This window comes from Protomyctophum parallelum, assembly GCF_964188405.1.
Source record: "Protomyctophum parallelum genome assembly, chromosome: 6".
Lineage (NCBI taxonomy): Eukaryota > Metazoa > Chordata > Actinopteri > Myctophiformes > Myctophidae > Protomyctophum > Protomyctophum parallelum.
The window spans coordinates 39,276,456-39,303,881 of NC_139701.1; the positions used below are offsets into that span (position 1 = coordinate 39,276,456).

General features: G+C 44.3%; 2 protein-coding genes across 7 annotated transcripts in view; both read right to left on the reverse strand.

Moving 5' to 3' along the window:
• The window catches only part of LOC310860989 (uncharacterized protein C1orf21 homolog), a 40,244-nt gene extending 33,553 nt beyond the window's left edge, over positions 1-6,691 (reverse strand). For 2 of the 4 annotated variants that reach the window (XM_083768226.1, XM_083768227.1), the window contains exons 1-2: positions 6,571-6,691; positions 2,666-2,760 (exon numbers count right to left, since the gene is read on the reverse strand). The gene's annotated coding sequence lies outside the window, so the exon portion shown is untranslated. Of the gene's footprint in view, positions 1-2,665; positions 2,761-6,266; positions 6,398-6,570 lie in introns of those variants that run through there. The other 2 variants (XM_083768224.1, XM_083768225.1) reach the window with 2 other exon arrangements.
• Positions 6,692-8,626: 1,935 nt separating this feature from the next.
• Positions 8,627-26,722, reverse strand: edem3 (ER degradation enhancer, mannosidase alpha-like 3). Of its 3 annotated transcripts, none has more exons than XM_083767585.1 (20): positions 25,173-26,722; positions 25,009-25,054; positions 23,743-23,843; positions 23,519-23,558; positions 23,203-23,315; positions 22,788-22,941; positions 21,990-22,124; positions 21,240-21,345; positions 20,303-20,400; positions 19,724-19,849; positions 19,365-19,448; positions 19,008-19,091; positions 17,493-17,617; positions 16,713-16,887; positions 15,861-16,006; positions 14,051-14,195; positions 13,682-13,873; positions 13,177-13,342; positions 12,745-12,930; positions 8,627-10,074 (listed from the first exon to the last, which is right to left on the reverse strand). In XM_083767585.1, the coding sequence occupies exons 1-20, from the start codon at positions 25,256-25,258 to the stop codon at positions 9,728-9,730; spliced, it is 2,655 nt and encodes an 884-aa protein (XP_083623711.1). In that variant the 5' UTR covers positions 25,259-26,722; the 3' UTR covers positions 8,627-9,727. The 3 variants fall into 3 exon arrangements, with proteins under 3 accessions (XP_083623711.1, XP_083623710.1, XP_083623712.1); XM_083767584.1 differs by having other exon boundaries at positions 12,727-12,930; XM_083767586.1 differs by lacking the exon at positions 8,627-10,074 and adding an exon at positions 12,386-12,446 and having other exon boundaries at positions 12,727-12,930.
• Between the last annotated feature and the right edge of the window lie 704 nt (positions 26,723-27,426).

Below are 27,426 nucleotides of genomic sequence, written 5' to 3' on the forward strand. Positions count from 1 at the left end.
ACAGACGAGAAGGAGAAAGGGGTGAATGAGTACACTACAGAGTATTAGTAATCTAGTCTCAAACCATTTGATGAGCCTAATTGACATTTAACCTTGCTTGCCCAATATTCTTGCGCCACCCAACATCAAACAAATGTGTGCCGGGTTAAGGTATAGACCTAGTCCTAGCTAGTAGCTACCACGGTAAGCCTTTCCCTGTAATACCATGCCTACTGCCTATACTGTGCAATGCACAATTTGCACATGCATGGATCGCATGCCACTACAGTACAGGGTTACCCATCCACAACTCCACTCATGACAGCAAGGAGGGGGGAAATTAAACATGACACTTGACTTCACATTGCTGGCTATCTTGAATATTGAAACAGTTGTGTCTTTTGCCAGAGGGTGTGAAATATGGGTCTATATAGAAGCAGGCAAAGGAACGGAAACATGCAGTGGCATAATTTATAGCAAAAGACATCATGCCTTTCCAAGTGGTCAAAACAATCTGGAGGAAGGCAGAGGATAGCTGCCCCACTGTACAATCTAATTCTAAGTGTTTGATTATTTAACTGAATCTACTTTTTTCAAGCAAAGAGATTCCCCAAATGTACAGTGAAGTGTGACCAACTGAACAGAACTCTAGCCCAGCAGCAGTGGCGGGCGGTGAACTGTACCATTAGTTTTAACAGTGCACTCTCTCTCTCTCTCCTCCGATTGGCAGCTGATGTCTGAAACAATGTATTTCCCTTTAGACCACATGCCGCAGAGATGATAGAGAATATGCTACAGGCTTTGAACATACAGGGGGAACATTGAAGGGGGCCCGGGCCGCCCCGGCCCACACATCCTTGGGTGTGGATAAGCTGCTTTGAGCACAACCTCCTCAACTTGGCCATTTCTAAAGCCCCAGGTCACATCGAGGGTACAGACAGCAGTCAGGGCCTTGCAGACACCTGTACTGTACGTCTTTTCACTAAACGGGAATTGAAACAGGAGCTCAAGAAAAATCGGAAAGACCTGGAGCTCCCCGACCATGCCCTGATCCACAGCGTGGTAAAACTCCTTCTCAATGGTGTTGGGATTACTGAAGCAGCAGCAGGCTGTCTGTTCCATTTCATCTGGGGATAGGAGCTCATCTCATGCCAACAAGATACCAGATACAATAATCACCATTTGAGGATATTAGCCAGCTCCACTCCCTGTTCATGAATTCACAAACGCCCTCGACATGGCTCTGAAACCCTGCTTATAACCAGCAACATCCTTCTAGAGACGGTGAAGAAGATTCAGATCAAATCAATTAAATTAAGCTGGGATTTTTTTATATATCTGTTGCACTGAATATGCCATCAAGCTGGTACTTCCTAGAGCAGTACTGGGCCAGGAGACGCTTCTGTTCTGGAAGCAGCAACAGCAAGACCTGCAATCAGTGACAATAGAGCCAGCAAGAACACTTTATCTGGAGCAAATCACCACCACAAGAGCTAGATGAAAGTGGATGCATGCCAGCTACTTCACCACCAGAGCAGAGGCTGAAGGCTGAAATCAACCTGCACATGATAACGCCACCCATCCAATGCAGACGCTGTTCCCTTGGATTGGTGGAATCTGTAGCTTCCACTCCTAGCCAATGTATCCCTGCTAATAGTGTAGACTAGCGAGAGATGGCGCCTAGGACAAGTGGGCACATCCGATTATTCGACAAAATGAATCTGTAGAATAATTGCTATGAAAATAATCAATAGTGGCAGTCCTAATACAATCTCTCCAAAAATGCAATAACCAGTCCTAAAGAAATACGTTCATATGGATCCTTACATAAACATTCTGAGATTATGTAAGGCAGGGGTTCTTAACCTGGGGGTCCCGAAATTATTGGGGGCAGGGGGGTCCCCAAATAAAAATAAAACAACCAGCTCAACCAGTGTGTGTGTGTGTGTGTGTGTGTGTGTGTGTGTGTGTGTGTGTGTGTGTGTGTGTGTGTGTGTGCGTGCGCATATGTGTTTACAGTACACATAGTGCATGCATAAACTTTCCTTAATGAATATATCTGGTTTCAGTGTTTGTTTATGATGTATTTTCTGTTTTGGAGGTTATTATAGCAGTTAATTTGTATTGGTGGTGGGTAGGGGTTCAGGCGGGGGTCGCAAGACCCCCTGTTGTAAGAAGTGTTCTTGCATTAAATATTTTGATGTAAATGTTACAATGCTAAATGAGCCATAGTACGTTTAATTAAAATGGAAGGTGGGGGGTAAAACTGTGAAATACTGTGGTATTTTGGTACCGTACTGTTATTCCTAGGCATAAGGTAAACAAAGTGTATTCAAATTGATGGCTGCAGCCATATGCTGGACTGGAAAATAGGATGTTACATTATGTCTGATCGATAATAGCATAACTAATTCTTCGCTGTGAGTCAGAATCCCTGGAGCATTCCACAAGGATAATGGAATATATTCAGCCAGTGGGGAAATATAGTCAGCTAGGTGAATCCACAGCTGTCCCGTTATGCCCCTAAGCAGAAAATGTTTGGCCTAATGTTGAATGTGACTGGTAACAGTTGTACACTAGCCAATGCAGCAGGAAAGCAACAATTTCAAAATCTTATTGTATGTTAGCAAATTTGAAAAATTACATGCGAAATGAGTCTGAAATGGCAGCGTAATGTGGGACTCACCAGACAATGTGCCATACTAAAATGCTGCTTCGCTTCCCTGGTTTGAACTCCGTCACAGTGGAAAAAGAGCAGCATCCCACAGACTGGTTCTGGATCTACAAGTAAGAGTAGGACATGGTTTATATGGCATACAGTGGCTGCTACATTGTGTCTCTGTTCTTCATCTGACCAACAGTTGCACATGGCCAGACCAGACAGAACTGACCTTCACCAAAACAACAGCGACACAAGCTCAAGGCTCTCTCGCACTGCTAACAAATGAATCCACAAGTAGCGTAATAGAAGAATGGCACTATGAATATTTAATAGAAATTACCTCTACTAAAGAAAATAAATATCAATGTGGATGTTAATGGGGAGTGCGCTGCTTAGTGTGTGTGTGTGTGTGTGTGTGTGTGTGTGTGTGTGTGTGTGTGTGTGTGTGTGTGCGTGTGTCCGTGTGTGTGTCCGTGTGTGTGCCTGTGTGCATGCGTATGTCGGTTCCCTAATGAGTCCGCACTCCAGCAGGAACTGTTTCACGTTGGTGTGAATAGAATTCATTTGAAATATGTGCCTATATTCTAGCCTTGCTTTGCTTTTAACAAACCAGCTGGAAATTATTCAGTATCATGAGTATCAAAATGGCTGGCGGTGTAATATACCCAATATTACGCACACAGATGCAGAACGGAGCTTTTACTAATTTTCCCCATTACACTACAGAGGCATAGGCCTTCCTACAGCCGTGAGCAATCAAGCTGTTCAGTTCACGGAAACTGTCGTCGTGTCAATAGTCCCCAATAATACCCAAGAAATTTATGGTTTCTTACATAGCCTCGAGACAGGGGACTTATAATGTATCATCGTGTCTTCTAAATCATATAATCAATTCTGTTGCATACTGCAATAAAAATTATCTCTATGTGTCTATGCACAGTCACACTGAATAACTGCAGGTTCTATATTACTTTGCTATTGTAATGTCATTCATTGTAGTATACTATACTTATTGTTGCATTGTTTTGTTCTGCATTGTGAGCCCAAGTCAAGATAAATGTTTGTTTGTTCAGTTACTTTAAGCTCATGAATGTTAATATATTAACTGCGACATTTACACAGCAGTCAAGCGGTCAGACTAATATATACATACAGTATAGCCTTAGCCTATGTCTGATTGACTCACTGCTGAGATCAGAGACAGATTATGTTCCGTCTGCTGAGTGATAGCAGTTTGGAGAAAATCCACACTGCACTTCACACCGAGAATGCAAGAGAGGGAAAGAAGTGATGGATAAACAGATAGAGAGAACGTAAATTAAACAGAGAGGGGAAATAGAATGATATGAGAGATACTGTAGGAGTCCTGGGCCATGTACTCCTGATGTACTGCCCACACTGGACTCTGAACACAATCTGCATTGTAAACACAGCCGTTGGGATATACTGCTCTGTACGTGTGACAGACAGACAAACATCGTCACGTGCAAAAAGTATTCTAGGTGACTCAAAAGAGGACCCACAGAAATACACTCACACATTTCCCATCATCAGCAGTGCAGCTTTGTGACTCAGACAGACAGACAGACAGACAGACAGACAGACAGAAGTCTGAAGTGAGTGAACAGCAGAGATGAAGACATCACTCAGATGCAGACAGAGTGTTGTGGTTTTGAGGTAAAGCACAGGCCCACAGACTGTGCTTGAGCTTTGTTACATACAGACAATCAGCCAGCCAAGCCAGCCAATCAGTCAAGACGACTGACAGACCGACGAGCAGAACCTAACAGGGATCATGTTGTGCTAGCCTTGTACTTTCTGCACTGCAATATAGAAAACCTCCAATGACACCGAACACCGCTCAGCTCAGCACAGCACTGCTGCCATGCAGAGACCAGACCAAACACACCCCTCACACAATATGACACAGTCATGGGAATGGGAACGGTGAGCCCCACACTCACAGACACAGGGAAGACATCGTGGTAAGTGGTAACCATGGATACCCTCCTCCTCCTCACAGGTAGATGTCACTGATGTTGCATCATGACTCAAAACAGACCCAAACAATCACCTGAATTGCCTCCAGCACCAGCCCAATCATTTCCTGATGGCCACAAGGTTAACAGGCCACTGATGTACGCACTGCCAGATGATGCATGAGAGTACACAGGAAGATGAGAGGGCTATGACTAATAATAGATCCCACTGACTGACTGACTGACTGAGAAGCAGTGGAGAGAGAATTCAGATCATAGAAATACACTACAGACAGACATCCAGACAGAAGAAAGACAAACATATTAGAGAGACAGACAGGGAGAAAGAAATACATGTTTATTCCAGTCAGCTAGCTGTGCAATTGGCTTGCCGCTTTCTCTACTGCTAGCCAGTAGTCACCGGAACCAAAGCCATATGGGACCAATGAATCATGGACATGAGTCTCCATGCACGCGCGCACACACACACACACACACACACACACACACACACACACACACACACACACACTTCTGTGGTAAGAGTGATGGAGGTAGAGAGGTAGATGGAGGACGTGGATCAATCCAGACAAATAAATTATAGTAAAAGAGGGAGGGGTACTTGCAACACGGTCACCCAATCACCGCATTTCTGGTGCATCTTCTTAACCCATATAGCCTTGATGTACAGTAAGCTTCTGCTGGTCAGATAGCAGGGTGTTATGCACCCTGCTATAAAGTTGGACAAGTCAACCTACATAGCTGAGCGTTATACAACGACCAAACCTAATCTATTAATCTGACAGTTCATGGTGGGTGAGTCTGCAACTAATAAATAACGAGAATATGCCAGACAAACGAGAACCCCACTGCTGGGATAGCTTTAGCCGTTTAGCATAATGCCTAATATTGCCTATCAGAGCTTTTAAGGGGGCCTCGGTACCTTGAACGACTTTTGCCATACCAAAGGGACAGAAACTCCCACCACTACTAAAGTAGGCTACAGTATTATTCCCTTTAGCCTGCTGTCTATTTGTAGCATCGAGCGTGTACAAAAATCCTAACTGGACACCCCCGTATTCCGTAAGGCTCCATTTAACATTGAGGCCACAATTTAACATTGGGGATTTCACTAGTCTGTGCACCACTACTAAAAAAAGTGCAGTTGCAAACATGATGCTGAACAAACAGACCAGACGAGGACCAGGGCAGCGGACCTCTGCCGTGGTGGCAACGGGGCTAAACACAGCTGTGTCCAGCTGCGCTGCGTGAGGACACTGGGGGCATTGTTCCCCCACTGGGGAAGAGAAGAGAGAGGGAGAGAGCAGGGCAGAGGGAGCATACACAGCCAGGGTCTACGTGTATGCACACATTCTTTCATATCCAAAACGATTAACGGCCCCGTAGCCTCCCCGCACAACAAGCCAGGGTTGTCTTCCCTTCTCTGAGCTTGTTGCTCCAGTCCAATCACGCAATTTTTTGTGTGTGTACTACTGTGCAGCCAGGAGGTAGAGACTGGTGACTGGCAGCAGCACGACACAAGGGCCAACCAACCAAACTAAACCAACGAGGATGTCGAAAAGAAAATCAAAATGCAATGAGCCAACGGCTCCCCGAAGCCCAAAAGCGACACAACAATCACTCACACCATGAAGCGAAATACATCACAGTATTCTTCTCGTCTCGTGTTTCGTCCAAAGATTGTGCCGATGCTGTCCTGGCATTTGCACTTAAAAAATGTACCTAAAAATGCATCGACAAAAAAACGAACCCCCAAGATGCAGGAAGGAAGGGAAAGGAAAGGAAAAGCGCCGGGGTATAATCACAGCAGCACACGCACACACACTCGTACATTACATTACTTAGGGAACAACAACAAAAGAAACCTACAGAAACAATTACATTATACGTGCACGCGTGTGCTTTTTACGACTGTCGACTCGTACTTACTTTGATGAACCGGTTCCGTTCGGTCCACTAGAGAATAACTGGGCTTTGAGGCGCTCGAGCGGGAGGGGAGCTGTGTGTGTAATGCATGTGTGTGTGAACACCCGTAGCACTGTGTGTGTGTGGAACTGAACGTAAACTGTGGCTTCTTGCGTCATTTCGACCAGGATGCCACTATCCGAAATAAAGTGCTAATCTACAAGCTCACAAGGCACCGCGGTGTGACGCGCTGTGGGCTTGTTGATCTGCATAATTATTTTGTACACGACACCGCCGTACGACGAATTGTAACATTAGCATATTTCGGCGCAGCAATGCAGCCATCTTGCTGAAGAGGAGCGCCTCACCGCGGCACTAATATTTTTGCTTGTCACAATTTACACCAAACTACAGTACTACTACACATAAACCCGTTTTCTTTCAGTTGGGTGCTTTGGCACCAAAATGTGTCCCATTTCAAAACTGTACAATACATGGTCCATCATGAAGGCTACTTGTACATCATTGGTTTTACATTTCAACCAGTGGTCCTTGAGGTGGTCCCCAGCTAAATGATGGAGGAGTTGGTAACCAAATGGACCCTTATAGATCTTTAACTGTCGAGAGTTAAATTATTGTTAAACATCAGCATTACTTAATTTACAAGAAGTCAATTAGAGAATATATAAGAGTACTATAGACGAATAACAGTTAAGTCCAAATTTGATCTGACCCCTCCACGAAAAGGCCTCGTTGTACTGACCCGTTATCCATCATTTATACATTATGGATAAATAAAAATACATCACATGGATGCACCTGGGACGTATCTTCAGTGATGTTTACTGAGGTCAACGGGGTTTCGGGTCTTCCAACATCATACCCCTCACTCAGGCGACCCAGCCGGGGTTGATCAAATCCCGACTTACGTCCCAGTAACTACCCTTGATCAGTCCATCAGGGAATGAGCAAGGCCACACAATCCGTTGCTCCGGAACTACTCTGCCAGTACTGGGAGAACCAAAATATGGCGCGTGGAAGGACTAGGCTCTGTGGGTTGACTCCTGACCGGGCCCCTCCTACGTCTCACCAGGTCCACTCCTGCTCTCACCAGGCCCAGGACCTGTGCGTTGCACCAGACTCCCAGCACCAGGCACTGCACTCAGGAGTGGTGGACTATAATGGCCCTCCTAAAGGCCTCACCAAGGTTTGTTGGGCTTCCTCCTCACGGAGGACACAGGCTGGGGCGCTAACCCATACTGCTCACCCGGGTGCCGTCTACATTCCGGCTGTCACCCGTCTCTCCGGTGGTCAGCAGACTATACCTGGTTGTCACATAGTCTATTCTATTCCTATGAGTCACTATAAATAGAATAACTATAAATAAAAATACATCACATGCATGCACCTGGGACGTATCTTCAGTGATGTTTCCTGAGGTCAACGGGGTTTCGGGTCTTCCAACATCATACCCCTCACTCAGGCGACCCAGCCGGGGTTGATCAAATCCAGACTTACGTCCCAGTAGCTACCCTTGATCAGTCCATCAGGGAATGAGCAAGGCCACACAATCCGTTGCTCCGGAACTACTCTGCCATTTCTGGGAGAACCAAAATCTGGCGTGTGGAAGGACTAGGCTCTGTGGGTTGACTCCTGACCGGGCCCCTCCTACGTCTCACCAGGCCCAGGACCTGTGCGTTGCACCAGACTCCCAGTACCAGGCACTGCACTCAGGAGTGGAAGTTGATAAAATCCCGATTCACGTCCCGGCAGTAGCTAACCTTGATTCTTTAGTCTTGGGTCTGAGAGGCTATGGATCTCATCAAATCGTGGTCCGTGGCTCAAATGCTGAATAAATAATGGGCCTTGATGTAAAAATGGTTGAAAACCACTGATGTACTGTACATTCTTTTTCAGATTCTGTATGACGAGTAATTCTACAGAGCAAAACTAATTGTACTTTGTTTTTATAACAATGGCAAACTTTATAATAAATCACCTCTGCTTTTCACTATATTTCAGTAACATTGAAATAAAGCCTCAATCACTAAACAGGTCAAATGAAAGGCAGACAAAGCAATTTCCTTATTATTTTTTATTAAATTTCACTCTTAACTCATTGGCTTTAATATGTTTTACTTATTTTCCCCTTCCAGTTGGTCAGGCAGTTTGCAGCATAGATCAAACTCTGTCCCCTCCCCCCGGAGGCCTCTGCTGGTACTGTCAGTTTTAGAGTCAGGACGGTTGAGCAGAGGACTCATCCATGTGGTCATGTGTCGGGTGTCTCACTGGTATTGGGGGAGATCTGATCACTCAAACTGACCAGAACCTGAGCAAAGCAGCTCTATATTATTTCTGTCTATATGGGCAACATTAGTATTTTACAAATACATATTTACAATAGCACATTATTTGACTTCATAGGTCTTCCTGGATAGCTGGCTTGATGCACTTTAACTTTTGATGAGATCCTGGTGGTGGTTGGAGCCTGTGACCAACCACCAGCGCTTCACTTGCCCATCCATCAACACACTCACACTCACATTAAAGCCATACAAGTGATTAAAGATAACCGTAAACATTGCAACCACCAATTAGATCGGCACAGTTCAATATAAAAAAAATCTACCCAACAGTCAGACAATTAATAAAAATCAGCAAAGAATTGTTCAACCAGCATTCAAGTTGATCTACCATTTTCAAACAAAATAAAGTCAGAAATGGTCAGAGGAAGAGACTGAAAAGAAGACCAGATTTTTTAGAGAGAGAGATATGTTATGATGCAGACTGGTCCAGGTTAGAGTTTGACTACTGTCGTATGTTATGAATCAGAATAAAGTCAAATTGAAAGTCAAATTGAGTCACAAAGTGGAGTTGAAACCTTTGTCTCTCAAGCATCAAAGGGGCAAAGAGGAGTCCTTCACAGTTCAAGTCGGTGCCTTGGCACCGACTGCCACTAGAAGAGGACGAGGTGAGAGGCACAGCCATCCCTCATTTGCCATGCTTGATCAAAAACTATTTCCCCACTCATAAAAGTGTCCCATCAGTTAATTTGTATTTGATTATAGGCGGAGACATAATCCCCCCCACTGAGTCATTTCCACACTGGGATCATGACGCTCTCCTGGGGGATGTGGGGGGGAGGGGGGTGTCGCAGAGGAGCAGAGTTGTCAGACATCGGTCAGAGTTCATCCTTCTCCATCTGTTTAAATGCCTCCAAGTCCTCACGCCAATCAGACAGCAACTCATCTACCGATTGGTTGCTCGAGTCCACGTCGCCTTCAGGCTCCTCCTCCTTATCAGAGTCTCTCTCTACAGCGGGCTCCGTCGTCTCCGTTGGGCTCGCTTCCACCTCCGACGGACTGATTTCCTCACCCATAGGACCGACGTCCTCCTCACAGGGGCTCGCTTCCTCAGGGGCTGCCTCGTCCAGTTCCACTGTGCTCATCTGGGATTGGTCGATAGCCGTGAACGAGGCAGGAGTGGTGTCTTGCGTTACGCAGTCCTCTTCTTCGTGTACGTCCACACCTGAGGAGAGAGAGACGGTGTGATTGAGAGGGCGGTCAACAAAGATTACAAATTCAAACCTTGCACAGCAGCTGTTCTTCTCTGCCATTGTGGCCGTGTCAGGTTAGTCTGGCAGCCAACGGGCTTCTTTTGTTTAAAGTGGGAAATTTGTTATTATGTATTGTTTATATACATTACATACATTCCTGAATCCACTTGCTGACCGGCTGTCGGTATTGAGCAATTCTTCTTATATGGGGATATATGTGACCATACCATTAACATCTGATATAAGGCCAGATTTTCAATTATGCTTTATGTATAAAGCCATAACCACTTGGCACACAAATGTGCTGACTTCATCACATTGTTGATGACGGCTATGGCCGTTCTTAGCCCAAGGAGTGTTTTTTGTGCAAAACTAATGCTTGGAATGGATTCAGAATCATGAAAACCCCCTAGTTTGACACGTCAAATATAATATATAAATTGCTCAATACAGACAGCCGGTCAGCAAGTGGATTCATTAATGTATGTACAGTATATAGACAATATTTTAGGCCAATAAAAAAAAGATATATACCAAATTTCCCAATCTACAAGCTGCCGGACTTGGGCCGCTGCACTGAATGCACGAGTGTCACAATGTCACTTCAATTGATTCAAATTGAAAATGTAGGTCAAGCTGAAACATGCATGGTGATGATTAACAGAGAGCTCACAACCCAACTCAGCAGCAGAGGAAGTGATTTGCACTCTGAGCAATCTAAAAAGCCCGGTTTGGATATAATAATTGTTCCATTTTGATCACACCACAGTACATGTTTGAATAAATATACCTATACAAATAGAGATGACTCATTAAAAGGTTTTTATATTAACATGTCTTTTGTTGAGAAGGAATAAAGTCTCACACACACACACACACACACACACACACATCTATGCGGTCATCCCCAGTCAGAAATAGAGAATCAAGATGCTGTCAGCTGTAACAGGACAGTGCTGAGGGTGAGTCATGTTTCCCACTGAATAAAGCACTCTTGTTCAACCAATCTGAACAGAGAGAAAATTGTACCACAAAATAAGTTGTACCGGGGATGAAACTGATAAAGGCCCGGCTGGGCCAGGTAGATATTGCCCTCATCCACATATCAATTCAGCTCTGGTTGGTAGATCTCAGTAATTCCCTTCATAAAGCCCTAAGACTCAGTACCATTACAGTTAATTGCTTGTTGCCATGATTGTCTCCTTGCATCTGAATGGAAAGTTATTAGTCTCAACCTCAGATGTCTGTCTGTTCTTGCCCACAGCTTTTCAGAATTGAAAAATCACACTTGTGTGAAGTGAGGGGCGCCATTATCATTCAATTCGTCATTCCGGTCAATCACTTTTGGCGTCTTCAACTTTATCTTCAATATGTACTTTGCTCAGCCAATCAAATCATCGCTATATGGGGTGATCAGCCAATCACAAGCCAATGTTTGTGTTCCAACAAACCCGGAAAGCTGGGCATAGGAGGGGCTAGCACCCCTTAAAAAGTGAGGGGCACTCTTATCAAGTTATCATACATCACATTCCGTGCTCAGCCAATCAAATTATCACAAATGTCATTCCGGCCAATCACTTTTGGCGTCTTCACATTTCTGCCCCGACTTTTATCCTCAATATATATTTTGCTCAGCCAATGAAATCATCGCTATGGGGCGATAAGCCAATCATCAGCCAATGTTTGTGTCACACAAAGCTGGGCATAGGAGGGGATAGCACCCCTCAAAAAAAACACACCTGTGTGAAGTGACGCAATTTCTAAAAGCCAGACATCTCCCCCCCAAAAAAGGCATAGATAGATGATAGATAGGGCCTCTGATCTACAGTATAGCCGTTAGTGGCTCAATAGTAAATCCCGGTTACCGAACGGTTAAAATATGAATGCATCTGAATACTCTTAAATAGACGATGATCACATTAGCTCTAGCTGATTATCGCCAACTATTTTTGGGGGACCGGAAACGGTCTTGTTCTCTATGTGAAATAGAAAGAGTCTATGGTGGCGGTAACAGACAGTGCCCAGGGGTTTTGGTGGCGGACAATGAGTTAAGGTGGAGTGAGAGAGAGGGACGTCAGACATTCAGTACTATGGGCAACGTGGTTGTAAAGAGGCGATAAGAAGTAGAATGGCAGGGAAAAGCATGACAAAAAGGGGGCGGGAAACCATCATTGCAGAGATAAGGAGGAAGAGAAAGCAGAGGATACTTACTGGCGCCCAAGGTGCCTGGGAGAGGGTTACCTTTGAATATGGCTGCTGCTCATCCCAAGAGGGGGAGGAAAAAGAAATAATGGAAAAAGAGAGGAGAGGCACCGTTACAGTCCACCACAGGGAACAGAGGAACCTGGGAGACGGAGGGAGGGGGGGTTCAGACAATACTTTCCAACACCCTCCTCCAGTACAGCTACGTACTGTACACGAGGGCCCACCAGTATGAGTCATAATCTCTGTATTCCTGTACGTCAAATTTTAGGAGAGGTTTATGGAGTGATGATTATGAGAGCGACAAACAAGGAAAATACGTTTCAACCACAAAAAAAGCACATCTAGTGTGTGATCTAGTTTCGTGAAGCATGCTGAGCCGCATTCCATGCTTGAAAAGCTGAAATGCTGTAGAAATGTACCACAAATGCTGTCCCCACCTCTGTCCCTGGCCTTGTCACTCATTAACACCTCCACCTCTTTGTAGTCCTTCAAAGACTCAAGCAGGATGTTGCCCTCCTTGTGGAAGAGGAAGAGGAGAGGCAGAGTGACATCTTCTGTGTTTCGTCCATCCCCGGCCATCTGAAACAGGGGGGCTGTGTCGCTGCTGCTTCCCTCATTGTCATCTGCGAAGGGAGATAGTCGAGGGAGATGAGAAGAGAAAAGACTTGAGATCAGAGTGGTGTACACAGTCTCACGGTCGATCATTTATAATCAGCTTATACAAGTTCTACTGTATTTATTCAGTCATCGTTGCAACGTGCAGGAAGCGTGACGACCGGCCGTCTTAAAAAGGTAATTCAATTATCTGGGCCTAATCTAGTCACTGAGTTGATATCCTGTGTCTCGTCTGATTAGTTGCTTGTCCTCACCGATGACGATGCCTCCGATGGCGCCGGCTTTCTGGATGTGTCGAGCCTTCTCAGCGAACATGCACTGACCCCTCTGAAGCAGGGCGATGCGGCCCTGGACATACTCGGCATTGGCCAGCTCAGTACAGCCGCTATAGGGCTCGGCCACAGTAACAAAACCCCGTACCTGCAAACAGGAGGAAAGTGGAGAATAGTGATTCAGCTACGGTCTAAAATGAATGGCGCAACAATTAATACTGGGTGGTACTGCAGGCTAATGCCTCTTGCTGTCCTGCTGGCCACAATCCTACAATCCCAAATCCCAATAGGGATTTGAGATTTCCTAAATCTTATCCATGCCTCTTTCTGAATAAACACTCGAGGGAAGTAAGTAGGTTCTCACTCAAAAGGAGAAAATGCCTGAAGGTAATGTCAGTGACCGGCTTAGGGAAAAACAAACATGCAGAGTGCAGACATAATTAGGTACAGGTTTGAAAATTGGCAGTTTCTAAAGCTGGAAAATCACCCCTGTGGTGCTCTTGGACAGGTCGGTGCCAAACTGTGCTGGGCCGGCAGTCAGTACCACTCTGCCAAAGTAGGGGTGTGACACGATCTGAATGGCCCTGGGTGGGAGCTGCTCCTTCTGCTGCTGGCTGGAAAGCTCCATCATCTCCTGCATGAAACGCATGCCGTCCTCTGCAGCTACCGCACTCACCGCCTGGAGGAGGTGCACCCCAGTGAGAAGACAGAAAGGTGGAAAGGTTGAAAAGGGGTGTGTGTGTGTGTGTGTGTGTATGAGCACGCACGTACACAATTAAATCAATTACATTTGTGTAGGACAGAGAGAAATTACTTTTAGAAAGTGTCGCCATTTCTCCTACTTCCACTTGCTTACCTGTGTGGCGTGCTGTACCAGCTGCACCCTGCCATCCTTCAGGTGGATGAGGCTGACTCCCATCCTTCTCAGCATCTCCAGATGTTCAGGGTTGTTTGCCATGAAATCCTGTGCCCTCAGGGGAGGACGGCCCATACCGGGCTCACTGGAGGCAGGGATGGGTATAAAGGATGGACAGAGAGTTGAAAAAGAACATTAAGAAAAAGGAAAGAAACAACATATCACACAGCTAAATGTGAAATCAAATCAAAGAAAACTTTTGTGGGGTTGCCCATAGCCTCTAGGCTTCGACACCCTTATGCCACACACCGGGAATAGCTCCAACCCAACACATTTTGGACCCCACCACAATGTAGGAAAGGTTTCACTGTGCTTTCATTTCAATTATTTTATGCCAAAAGTATCACCTTAATTCATATTTTAATATTGCCTTGTGTTTGAGTACAGTAATTTGGTAAAGAGCGCCCCCTAAAGTTGATTCAGATATTTATTCAGTGATGTAACATGAGAGAAAGCGAAAGGACACTAGTTTGGATGTATTAACCGGTTATTGGAACAGATGACAAACTGTACTTGTGCAAGGACAATATTTGTTTCTTTTTTGTGTGCAGTTTTGTACTGCTGCATCTTTCAGTAAAGAACCATAAATGTCATCTCTGCATCGTGGAGTCTGTGAGTAGTGTCTGTGGTCCAGTTTCTGCCAAATGGATGTGCAAAGACAGTAACCCCACTTGTATATACACACACGCACAGTGTAATATAAGCCTGCATCAATCTAGTGAAAGTGGCAAATGGAATTCAGACAGTGGAAAATTATGCCACTACAAGTACATTTGCTTTTGGTATTTTAAGTACATGTTTATAGTTCATATTTACTCAAATCGATTTTGAATTCCTGACCTTTACTTGTAACAGAGTATTTCAACATTGTAGTATTAATACTTTTACTTCTCGGTAGCCTGAGGTAACGCTAGACATTTCTGGCCTAGATGGGAGGGCCACGGCTCAGAAAAACGTGCACCCTGATTGGTTCACCGATTTGTCCGTCAGCCGCGGTCTCTCCTCCCCCTCAGTGCAGCACTGGTATTGTGTCGACCAGAAGCAGAAACCACTGGTTGCTGGAGTATACCATTCTAACGGACTGTCAAACTTAGACGGTGTGGTGGGTTATTCAGCCATTCACCTAATTTTCCTTGCATAGCCTCGTTTGAAGTTCCACTGGTAATGATTTCCTCACAGTGTTATTTTGAGGTGTGCACACCGCTCAGAGCCCTGACGTCACGTAATTTGGAGCGACGCCTACGTGGAAGGGTTGACTCCCACTTTTAGACCAGTGCAGCCCACGCGTAAATCCAGGCTTTCATTTTTCGTGCAGACGAAATGAAAGCCTGGGTATTGAGGCTAGCTTCTGGGCATCTAGGCTGGTAATCCAGCCAGACAGTGTGTTGCGTGTTTGAGTCCCGATCCCGACGACCTTTGCTGCGTGTGTGTGTGTCCCAATCTCTCTCCCCGTTTCCTGTCAAGCTACTGTATATCCATCAATAAAAAAGGCAAAAAGCGCCCCAAAATATCTTTAAAACATTTTTGAGTACTTTTCCCACCACTGCTGTCAGGGAGTGAATCAAATACCCAGACCACAAATAAACCAGTGTTCAAATTTATTTCTTTTTTGTCTTGTAGAATTGATGTCATAGAATCCCCCATAATGACTAAAAACTAAATAAAAAATGTAAAATTTCCTGTCATTTTGACACGTAAAAAAAAAGAAAACATTTGTGTCAGCAATGAGATAAAAGGTTTGTGGACATACCGATAAGGAGCAGAACGAGGACAGCTTTTGTCAACGGCGCTACGGATTGGCTCTCGCAGGTTACGGGGGAAGGCGGGGTCAGGGAACAGGAGGCGGGTGTTAGGGCAGGTCCAATCAAAGTTAGAGTCATCCATCTCCTCCTCTGACTAAAATGAGAAAGAAGTTAGTTGTGCCGGCACAGTGGTGCAGCCGGTAGTGCTGTTGCCTCACAGGTAGAAGGTCCCAGGTTTGATTCCTGCCAAGGAACGTTGTGGGCGTGGTCCTCTCCTCGGGATCATCAGCGCCCATACTATACCCTAAGTAGGGTTGGCGAAAGGGCCTTTCTGTGTGTCCCCTAGGTAGGTATCCTCGCAAAAAGCATGCAGTAATCCTGGTGACCTGGTCTCTATACTGCCACCCCCTGGTCAGCCCAAAATCATGGGATATAAATTTAGGAGAAAAACAAAGATCACACCCGTGTGAAGTGAGGGGCACTAATATATTAAAGTATATCTCATGTTGATTAGGTGATGTAATAGTGTTGTAAAACAACAACGGCGCAATCACGGCGCCATCAACAATAAAGAGACAATATGACGTAAATGACACATAAATGTCCCCTTCATTGTCAATTCGTGTTGTATTGTTGTAAGAGGCCTGCGAATTGCAGGAATGCCAAGAGCAAAGGCATTGGCTAAATTCTGTTCAGTTGCCACACATGGAGGAGACAATGCTTACTGTATCTGTGAGCTGTATCCTCAAACACGTGCATCTATTATTGTCCATGTATTTCTTGTTAAATGTGAACGCAAATAAAGATGTTAAATGCGTAAAAAGGTGTGTCTGTAGCTCTGGTGAAATCACTGTGGTTACCGTTGTGTTATTGCTGGGGGCAGATGGAGCGTGAGGTGCCATGGAGAGAGATAGGGGTAAGAGGTGAGCCTCTGTGGTGAAGATGTAGTCCTCCACATCAAACGGGAGGTCCTCGGGATCAGCAAACAGCAGGAACAAGTATTTAAACATCTCCGCCAAGAAGAAGGAGTCCATGCTGAGAAGAGAGGGACAGTCAGGCACTATGGACAGCACACAGCCAATAAAGCTAGGCTACATTATATATTTAATATTCAATTCAATGATAACTTCATGTCAGGCTTTTTCCAACTGGAGAAAAAGTGCAAAAGACACACGCGTCCCATACCTACTAGCGGGTCAGGTGCTGAATAAAATAAATCTGCATTCAAAACATAACTCCCAGTTGCAGACTGTATTTGTGATTGACATTTCAAACAACCAGGCTCTTCCTCAGTCTGGGGAAGTGCTTGGTGGCTCGAAATGTTAATCACAAATACGTTTCATAATGGGAGTCTTTCCTCCTTTCTACATCATCTTCTTTTTATTAATCCACCATCTCAACCCACCTCGCCTCCAAAATAATAATAATGTAACAACAACAGCAATTGCCAAATAGCTTCATACACCAAGTGTGTACAGTGATGTTTGCAGTAGCATGTCAGCATCATCATCCTCCAAGGCTAATATACTGTATACAGTCTTAATGACAGCATCAACAGTTTTCTCAGTTGAAAATAAAAAAGTTATTGGTCACTCATGACAGTTATTTGACAACGTATAAATTAGCCTCAGTGTTCTCACCGATCCTCGTGGCTGCCGGTGCGCACGTCCTTCATGGCAGCGAAGCCACAAGGGACACGGGCGAAGCGATTGAGGTTGTCCAGAACTGTGCGCCCTGCTTCCAGGTAGTAATGGTCTCCTGTGGCCTTGTGTGAGAAACAGACAGGTAGGGCTGTCACGTTTACACATTTAGTTGATGATTAATTGTCACAAAATAATTTCGATTAGCGATTTAATAAATTGTGTTTTTGGAATTGAATATTGGAATGAATAAAAACTTATGTTTGGGTTAGGCATCACCATCACAGACAAAACACGATCCACTGAAGGATAGCTTTGCTAGATGTCCTCTCAGTTAGCCGAACTAGTAGCATTACACAATAGTCTACACAGCTATGTAATCATCATATTCATAGTTTTTCTGAGTGTTTTCATATTCTCCGTTCCTCATATGAAACAGTATACAGTAACTAATAATAATAATACATTTTATTTATAAGGCGCCTTTCAGGGCACTCAAGGTCGCCGTACAGGTTTAAAACAGTACAAAAACAGTTAAAAGCAGAACAAAACACAGCTTGCAGCAGAAGACACTAGAGGTCACACAGAGTCATATAGGCCTGCCTAAACAGGTGTGTTTTGAGGTGAGTTTGGAAAATGGTGATAGAGTCCATGTTTCTGATGTCAGGGGGGAGGGAGTTCCAGAGGTGAGGGGCAGAGCGGCTGAAGGCTCTTGAGTCCATGGTGGACAGACGGGCTGGGAGGACTTTCAGGGTGAGGGAGGAGGCAGACCTGAGAGACCGGGTGGGGACGTTGACGTGGACAAGGTCAGACAGGTATGGGGGGGCGAGGTTATGGATGGCCTTGAAAGTATGGAGAAGGATTTATAGTCAATGCGGGATTTTATGGGAAGCCAGTGGAGTTGGTGTAAAACAGGGGTGATGTGACTGATGACAGGGGTTCTGGTGATGATACGTGCTGCAGTGTTCTGGACCAGTTGGAGTTTATGGAGAAGTTGGGGGGAGACCAAAAAGAAGGGAATTACAGTAATCCAGGCGGGAGGTGACGAGAGCATGAACCAGGATAGCGGCACTGTGGGGAGTAACTCCAAGCTTATAGCAAAAATCTATTTCATGAAATTTTAATGGAATGGCAGTTAGTAATCTACAGTTTGTGCTTGCCCCTGATTAATAGCTGATACTGTCTCAGTTGTTTTTAATTTGGTGTGACAGAGAAACATCTTCCACCCCACAAAGTCAGCTATGGTGTACACAGAGATTTTGCTTTTGAACATTGGCCCTCATTCAAAAGGCTCTTCGTAAATATCCAACTATATTTTAGTGTAGATCTTTTAAATAAAGAGAGTTGTGCGATTCATGAAAGGCTGTGTGTAAAGCATTGATTTGTAGGGGTCACATGTGTATCAGATGGGATTTGTTCAATGCCATCAATATTTTAGTGTACTGTATTTGTATTAACAAAGTATAATGCAGCATTGGAACCTCAGCATTATGTCACACATCCTTGATAAATTACCTTATAAAGGAAATAGGTGCTCTCTGCAAACTCAGGCCTCAGGGGATGCTGAGCCCAGTGTACCCTGAAATCAGTTGTGAAGGCCTGAGGAAGGGAGGTAGGGAAACGAGGGATCAAGCCTCCATTGCAAGTAGTAGAGTTAGAACACAGAGGCAAAGCTGTAACGTAGCCCAGAAGGCATAAAATGAAAGCTAACTTCCACCACCGTTTTCGTTGCCAACATGAGCCATATGGAGTTATTTGTGTTCCCCCATCACATATTTCAGTGAATCAACTCATTCATTGTGGCAATGTTAGAGCCTGGGGCAGAATAAAACAGATGGTAAGTGAGTATTCAGAGAAAGAGAGACAGATTACCTCAGGGAGGAAGTTGTGCTTCTTTGTAACTTGGTACAACATCTCATGGGTTTCAATGGCGGGACGAATATCTCCTTTCAACACCTGCATTGTGTCATTTATGGCAAAAAGATGAAAAGATTATTTCCGATATTTACAGAGAGGAGATACAGGACACAAAGTCAAATAGAGAGACATGAGACACCATTTGAGATGTTTCAAAACCGGGATGATGCAATTATGTGGTAAAGACACAAGAGCACCAGCAGTTGGAGGCTTGGAGCCACAAGCGAGTGCCATTAAGAGTATAATTATCCCCGAAGGTGTGAAGTTAATACCCAAGTGTGGCGCGTGTTTTTGTGTTTGTGCGTGCGTCTGACCTGAAGTCCTGGGAAGAAGGCCAGTAGAGAGTCCATCCAGGTGCGAGCAGGAAGCAGAGGTTTGTGGATATGGACATCTAGCAGTAGAGGGGGTTGGCTTATGTACTTCATTATAGATGCATAGTGCTGTAAGGAATATACAAAGTGAATTCATAAAACTCTCAGAGTTACAAATGGATAAATTAACACATTTTACTGTGTAGTCAACAGGGCAGGACCTCTACTTTATGGTCCACTGGCCACAGTGGCAAACATATTACAAAATAAATAGAGTGAATGATGCTTGGTGACCTACAAACAGCGCAGAGCAGAACAAAAGGGGACATTGGAAGCCAGTGGTGTCATGAACTGATCTTGTGAATGTAAAACAAAAGGTTTGAGAACAAAGTCTCTATCTGATCAAATCCAATCCAGGATAATATCAAAACTGAAAGGCATACGATAAGCAAAAGGGTTAAGCCAAGAATGTTCACTACTAGCCCTGTCCTGTATCATAACAGAATCCTATTATCCAGAAAGCGAGGATCTGGTTACCCTGTCTATGTATGGGTATATGTGTGTGTGTATGTGTTGTCTCACAATGTTAAAGCGCTGCAGAAACAGGTCATCTCCAAGGAGCACGTAGGCTTTCAGCAGGTATTCATAATACGAGTCGATTCCTGCTCCCACTCCGCTGTCTAGAAAGGTGTAAACACAGAACACCATGTAGCGTGACAAACCAAACACTAACACTTTGACTAATCCACCCTCAGTCGCCCCATATACAGTACGTACGTCTCTAAAGAAAGAAACATTGTCAGCTCTTTTTATAATTCCACTTTCCCCACATGCATGCTTGTGTTCTTAAGCTCCCACTTTCCCTTCAGCCCAAGCGTTGCCAGATTTGAGAACCCATGCTAAAATGGCCTTGCAAACTGGGAGCGATAAAACGCGCCTGTAATTCATTTTCAATGAGACCTGCGTTTATGCTCGGAGAAGTTGCGGTGCGACAACGCAAGCGTATTTACGTGAGCGCGGTCTCATGAATTTGTTGCGCTCGTGCTCGTTACGCACATGCCCGCGACTCACCAGACCTGGATTCAGTTTGGGTTCCTCGCTTCACGTTTGCAAGCCCCTTTGAACACATTAGGAAACAAGCCCAAATAAGCAACTACATTTTCAAAACAAGCCTAAAAACCACCTACAAACAATATTTACAAGCAGCTTTACAGACAACCAAGCCCAAAGTCACTTATAAATTATAATAAGCAACTTCACTGTTGCGTCAAGAAACGCCTAGTCAAGGAGTCTCTTCAGGGTTTTTAGACAGCTGGTGGATGGAAATGACCCTTGCGTACGGCTTCAACTTCAACCGACATGCGTCGGCCAAAAAACGTTACAAGTTGAAGCCGTGCGCGAGCTTCATTTCCTTCCACCAGCTGTCTAAAAACCTGGAAGAGACGCCTGCTCTACGCTTCCTTGCCGCTTCTTCGTGCATATATGTGCCCACTCTCTCTCTCTCTTTGCTGCCTCTCACCCCTGCGGACCCACTCTCCAGAGTGGATGTTTATGGTCGTCCCCACCAGGTTGCTGTTCCTCTGTCTCTTCTCCCACAGGAAATCCAAGGCTCTTCGGGCGTGGATCTGTCGATGTATGAGTTTGTGTGTGTGTGTGTGGGCACATCATCAATCAACTGATCAATACATAGAGTAAGACACCATAATCTCTCCCTCACCGGCCACCACCAGCCAGGAGGCCCTAATACTGCAGTTTGCTGCCAAGTTGTGCCAATGGGAAATCTGACAGTGAGTGAAAAATAAAGTTGTTGTAAAGCAGTCATAACCATTGAAAATGCCAGTTTTATACCTTTTAACAACCAATGCAGTTCAACTTACTTTAGTTCGTGGTGATATTTTAGAAGAAATATCAGCATAGACTTACATTTAAAGGTATATTCAGTGATTTCATTTAATTCAAATATCACTTATTTTTTTGTTTTGTTGTGATAATCCTCCCTACTATAGAGTGTGCTGGCCATATAAGGAGTTCCTCCCTGTTCCCAGTTAACCCCTGGGGGTCACAAAACCTTAGGTTTTGTTTTTGACTCTCTATCCTGATTGGACGAAAGGCTGGGTCCCACAGCCAAAAACGAAACCTAAGGTTTTTTGAGTGAAATCACTGAATATACCTTTAATTCCCTAATAAAAAATATATGTATATATTTAAAAATGCTTAATTTAAGAGTGCGATCAAATGGATTATCTCATAATATAAAGGGTTGTTTTACCTCAAACACGGGATCCCCAGTAAAACGACTTAAAGCCGCAAACTCCAAAATCATGGTCCCCGCACAAGCAGTACAGGTGTCAGTTTCGGTGCCCGTCCTGCTTTCCGGACTCCTGACACCATGTCTCAAATTCACCTATTGAGAAGAACAATAACAAAATTTGAATGTACTTTCAGACTCAACAGTGTTAAAACTAGTAAACCATGAAAAGGTCTGCCTCTAAAAACTGACATCTGTGTGCAAATAGAATGATGCTGTCATTATCTGAAAGTGACATTTGCCTTCGCTGTGGCCCTCCTTCTTGTCAAATGTGCATGTATTTTTTCTGATTGTCTAGTGCTAATGTGTGTCAATGTGTATGCTGGCTGCATACTGTGTGTTTGTGTGTGTGTGTGTGTGTGTGTGTGTGTGTGTGTGTGTATCTGTACATCCTGGTTCAACACTAGACCATGTCTACATGATTATCTACAAATGACATTTGTAGACTTTACACTAGTCTAGTGTAATGAGAAGCATAGTCAGTAATAAATCCTTACGAATGGGATGCATACACACATATCGTCTCTGTCGGGTGGAAATTTCACATCCAAAACAGTTACTTTTCAGGATTCTAATTCAAGTATCAAAAGTAGCAGATCGACGAGCTAGAAAACATGGCGCTTCGTGCCACGCTTCGAGCTTGGAAATAGCAGATCTACAAGCTCTCGATACTTTTCTGGGAGAAGGAGGAGGAGGTTTTTGCCCCGACAGCTACGATACAGTGTGTAGCCTAGACGTGAGAGTGTTGTGCTCTCTCACCCTGGGGTAAGGCAGGCCACTGCTGGTGTTGAAGGCAGGCAGCAGCCGGTGGCCCAGGTCTTTGGCCATGTGCAGGAGCTCATCCTGGTACCACAGCATGTGCTGCCCTCCCTCCTTGAGCATCACAGCCATGGAGTGTCCTCCCAGCAGCCCTCTGAGTGTGCACACACACACACACACACACACACACACACAGAACAGCTGCTTAAGCTAGACACCACCAAGATTTCATAGCCGAGTGATCACAGTCACAGTTCCTCATTACTGTTCTATTTATTTGGTTGACAATTAAGGAACATACTGGTGCCGCATCTGTTCACTAGTAGTTGTAGTAGAAACCAGAGTTCATGTGAAATCCCTTCAGGTTTTCTATTCTTAACCATCTTTGTTTGCAGGTAAACATTTCTATTCTCACCCCAGCACCCGGATGTTGGTTTCAAAGACTGACACCACAATGTCATTGTCCAGCCTCACATCCGTCAGGACTCTCCTCACGGCAGCGTCAAACTCTTCCGTTTTGTTCAACAGCTGTGAATAACAAACAAGAGCCATAGGATACAACATTTTAATGAATCATGACTAACTTACTCATGACAGTATTCAAAGGCCTGCAAGATGTGTAAGAAGGTGCTTGTGAAAATAGAATGTCAGGAAACATTGAATTCACTTCCACTAGTAGTAGTCATTAACTACAATAGATCAGATGACTGTAAAGCAAACAAACTACTCACCACTAGAGTATCCAGAGTGTCTATGAGTGTGAGAGAGAACCTAAAACACAGAAAGAGAATCAATCACTATTTATTTACCATGTGCAAAGCCATCTTTCTCCATATAGAAGAGAACTTGTAATGGCCACCTCCAAAAGGGTATTAATATGAGCTGAAAATGAATGTGGTACAGAAAGAGTTGATACTACTTTGTCCTCATATAAGGAAACCAGGTGGCCACTCACTTGCCCAGTGCATCGTCTACATCTCCTCGACTGGGTTCAAGCCCACGTACTCTTCCTCTGCACGTTAGAGGCATAAGCTCATCTGCTGGGTATGCATGGTCCTGGGTAACAAACAAATAGAAAGATTTCTCACACTTTGCTTATCTCACTGAGAAAATAGCATATCTACAAGCTCACAACGGGTGCCGTAGAGGGAAAAAAGGAGCGGACCAAGTATAGACCCCTGGGGGACTCCGGTCGATGAAGTGGACTTCGGTTAAATCAACATTACAGCAGAGATACATGCTCCAATAGATTGCAGAAACGGCACATTCTATGTTTTCAAACCAACATTGTGATTCATTTTAATTAGGGCCGGGACTAATTGCGATTAATTTAGATTAATTAACTACAGAAAAATTAATCGCGATTAACTACAGATAAATTAATCGCACCTTTTTTTTCACCGCGGAACATTTCTCACTGGGCGCTTTTCTATAGTACTGAAAACTGGAAATAATAAAAAGTCACCCCATTTTGTGTTGCCTAGAACTGGAGGTCTGACAAAAAACAGTAACAATATGAAGTAAGTACAGCTTTGTGATGTCACTGAGATGTACTTGTTACTGTTACTATTTTTTTTTCAGACCTCCAGTTCCAGGCAACACAGAATGGGGTGACTTTTTATTATTATTTCCACAACAGGTATATTAATGACAGTAAAATGTTGAAAATGAGTGGTATCCTGTAGTCACTATTCGTTGATTCACTGGGATACCAAAAAACATTTAAAAAAAAGGTTTCTCGCTGTTCTCGGGTTGAATATTGATATGCGATTAAAATGCGATTAATCTAGATTAATTAATCGCAAAGCCTCTGATTAATTAGATTAATTTTTTTAATCGAGTCCCAGCTCTAATTTTAATGCATCACAACAAAAATAGCAATAATAGTCCCAATATCTTAGCTTACACTGTACAATCCTACTGAGTGATGGCTTAGCGTAAGAATTATGTGTAGAAATGGACCGGGAAGGGTCCTTGTGAGATAAATGAACACTCAGTATTTTACTTTGTGGGGTTGCTGGAAGGGCCCACTGCTGCATTAACAACACAGCAGGGATGTAAAGAGCAAGAGGCATTTCAAAAATAGACATAGTATTAGTGACCTAAAATGTGTTGCTCACTGTAGCTGAAACTAATGCAATTATGAAGAGAGCACAATGACTCATTTATTAAATTCCTTCAGCTAGAACTGCCACTAAAAAAAGCTGGGGGTTGCACTTACCATATAATTCTGATAAGCATGGTCGAACATCTCAACCACTTGGTCTCTTTTGGGACGATAGAACAGAAGAACAGATCAGTGTCACCAAGAGTAATATCTTTCTTTGGCTAAGTCCAGGAGACTGCCATACATTAAGTATCATGTGCCGTTTTCTCTCCACTCACCTCAACCTGTGCCTCTCCTCCCGAGGCATAGCCTGTCCTTGGCTGCATAACAGTCCCAGCAGCAACAGCCACAGTATAGGTGCCATGATTGTTTCAGGTTGGCCAGATCCCAGTGATGTGCGCAAAAACAACAGTCTGGCTGACAGTCAGTCAACAAGCCAACGACCTAGACATCCCCACTTCACCAACACACACCAAACACTACCAAATTGAAAAACAGCCAACAGACATGCGTCTACGGCGCTTACCTCATACGGTGGTTATACTACTACAGAGATCATGTTTGTTTAAGACATATTTTGACTAAAGACACAGGTGCAAAACCACGACCCAGTTCCTTCTCTAGACTGGCCCAGTTACTCTTCATTCTCAAAAAAATAAATCAAACCTCTGTTTACATTGTCCAAAATACAGGCATCCTTCTTTAGCGTATAGTTTGACACTTAGGACTTCATGTGTGATTCACTTGCTCAGTCTCCACAAAATGATAAGACAGCAAATCCAAAGGGATTTGTGGTAATTGTGTGTCAGAGAGAGGGAGAGAGACTGTATCCAGCAGAATGAGAGAATGCACCTTGGTTCAATTGTCCAGTTTCACAGTTTGCAGGAATGTTAAACTTTCAACCAGTGATATGAGTCCATTCAGTAGCACCATACCCCTAGAGATGTGCCACGCAACACGCATGCGTAGTGCCATGTTATGTTCCAGTTTACCTGTCACACCTGTTTATTTTCCAACCTGTCACCCGGACCTGTGCTGTAATCTAGCCGTGTGACACGTTGCCATTTGGCAAACAACTCCTCTTATCAAGGCAAAAGCCATCTAAAGAAGAAACGTACAACGAACCGATATGTAACACTCTCTTCATGTCAGTGTATCATTCACATACTAAAAACACCCTTCTTGGTTCTGGCTAGCCAATATTTCAGACACATTGATTGGTGCCTTGTTGGGTTCAGTAGAAACCTCAAACCAAGACAAGTAAGAAAACAGCAGCTAAAATAAGTCCTCTGTAAACACGCTCCCAAATAAAGAAACAAGCAAACAAACGAAGCCTTTACCTAGTTCATCTACTCAACAATAATAAGTCCCTGGAAATAAAAACGTCTGGGTTTCCGATGCTACACAAGTCACACCTGGGGGGTCTCTGTTGGAGCAGCCAGTTGACAAACAGTCACACACACAGGACAGCGGGGGGGCAGCTTGAAAAGATTTCCTCGTTTTGACAGCTCTTCGTCTCTCGCCAGTCAGGCGTACAGCAGCACTTGTTAAAAAGCTTTAGCCAATTAGCCAGTCGTACTAGTAGCCACTCGGACCACCAGTGGCAACGCAGACGCAGACATTCAGTGATTCAGAGCGGGGAGGAGGACGTCGCGACCATCCGGATCTATTCCCACCCGGTGCCTGCCTCCAAGGCTGAAAGTGTCGTCCCGTCGACCGGGTTTGTGATGTGATATCAGATGTCGTCAACCTTGTCTGACTCGCTCAGGAGCATTATATGAAGCTACATGCTACTTACTTCACCTCGGGCATCAAAGCGGATGCTGGCGTCGTGTACGTCAATCAGTGTTGCCAGGTTTGCGACTGTGGGATAAACAAGCAACCAGGGTCTATGAAAACGTGCCACCCAAAAATGTGGAATAATGTTGATCTTCTTGCATGGGGGCCAGGGGGTCCTACAGTCCCACTCCCTGGCATAAAATGTTTTCAGATGGGGCCCATGGGGGTCCGCTAGTCCTGGTCCAGTGTGTTAGCGAGTCTCACTTGCTAATGCACTGGACCAGGGTCCGGAGACAAATATATATTCATAATCATATGTCTGAATGAAAACATGCCCAAAAAGTGGAAACATTCCCTGGCTCTCCACAGACAAACATATATTAATTTGGCTTAATTTAACTTGACAATTAAATACTGGTTTAAATAACATTAGGAAGCAAGCCCAAATAAGCACTTACAATTTAGAAACAAGCCCAAAAAAGCTCAAATTCCTGCAAACTACCAATATTTACAAGCAACTTTTACAGGAAAAACAAGCCCAACGTAGCTTATAATAAGCAGACATGGCAACACTAACGTGAATCAGGAACGCCTGGTTAAAGTCCCGCCCCTGTCCTGTCCATCTCTTCAATTTGTGTTCGTCACGCGAAAGAATTAACCTATTCTAAGACGTTATTGAGTTCATAATCCATCATACATTAGGTCTATCAGGTTATATGTGTATGGATCTTCACAAGCGTTCGCCTTTCCAAC

Coding starts and splice junctions, on each gene's coding strand:
- edem3 (XM_083767584.1), bottom strand. CDS start 25,258: ATGGCACCTATACTGTGGCTGTTGCTGCTGGGACTGTTATGCAGCCAA. Junction 23,844..25,008: donor ATGCTTATCAGAATTATATG/GTAAGTGCAACC, acceptor TTTGTTACCCAG/GACCATGCATACCCAGCAGA. Junction 20,401..21,239: donor TGGAGAGTGGGTCCGCAGGG/GTGAGAGGCAGC, acceptor ACACCTTTCTAG/ACAGCGGAGTGGGAGCAGGA.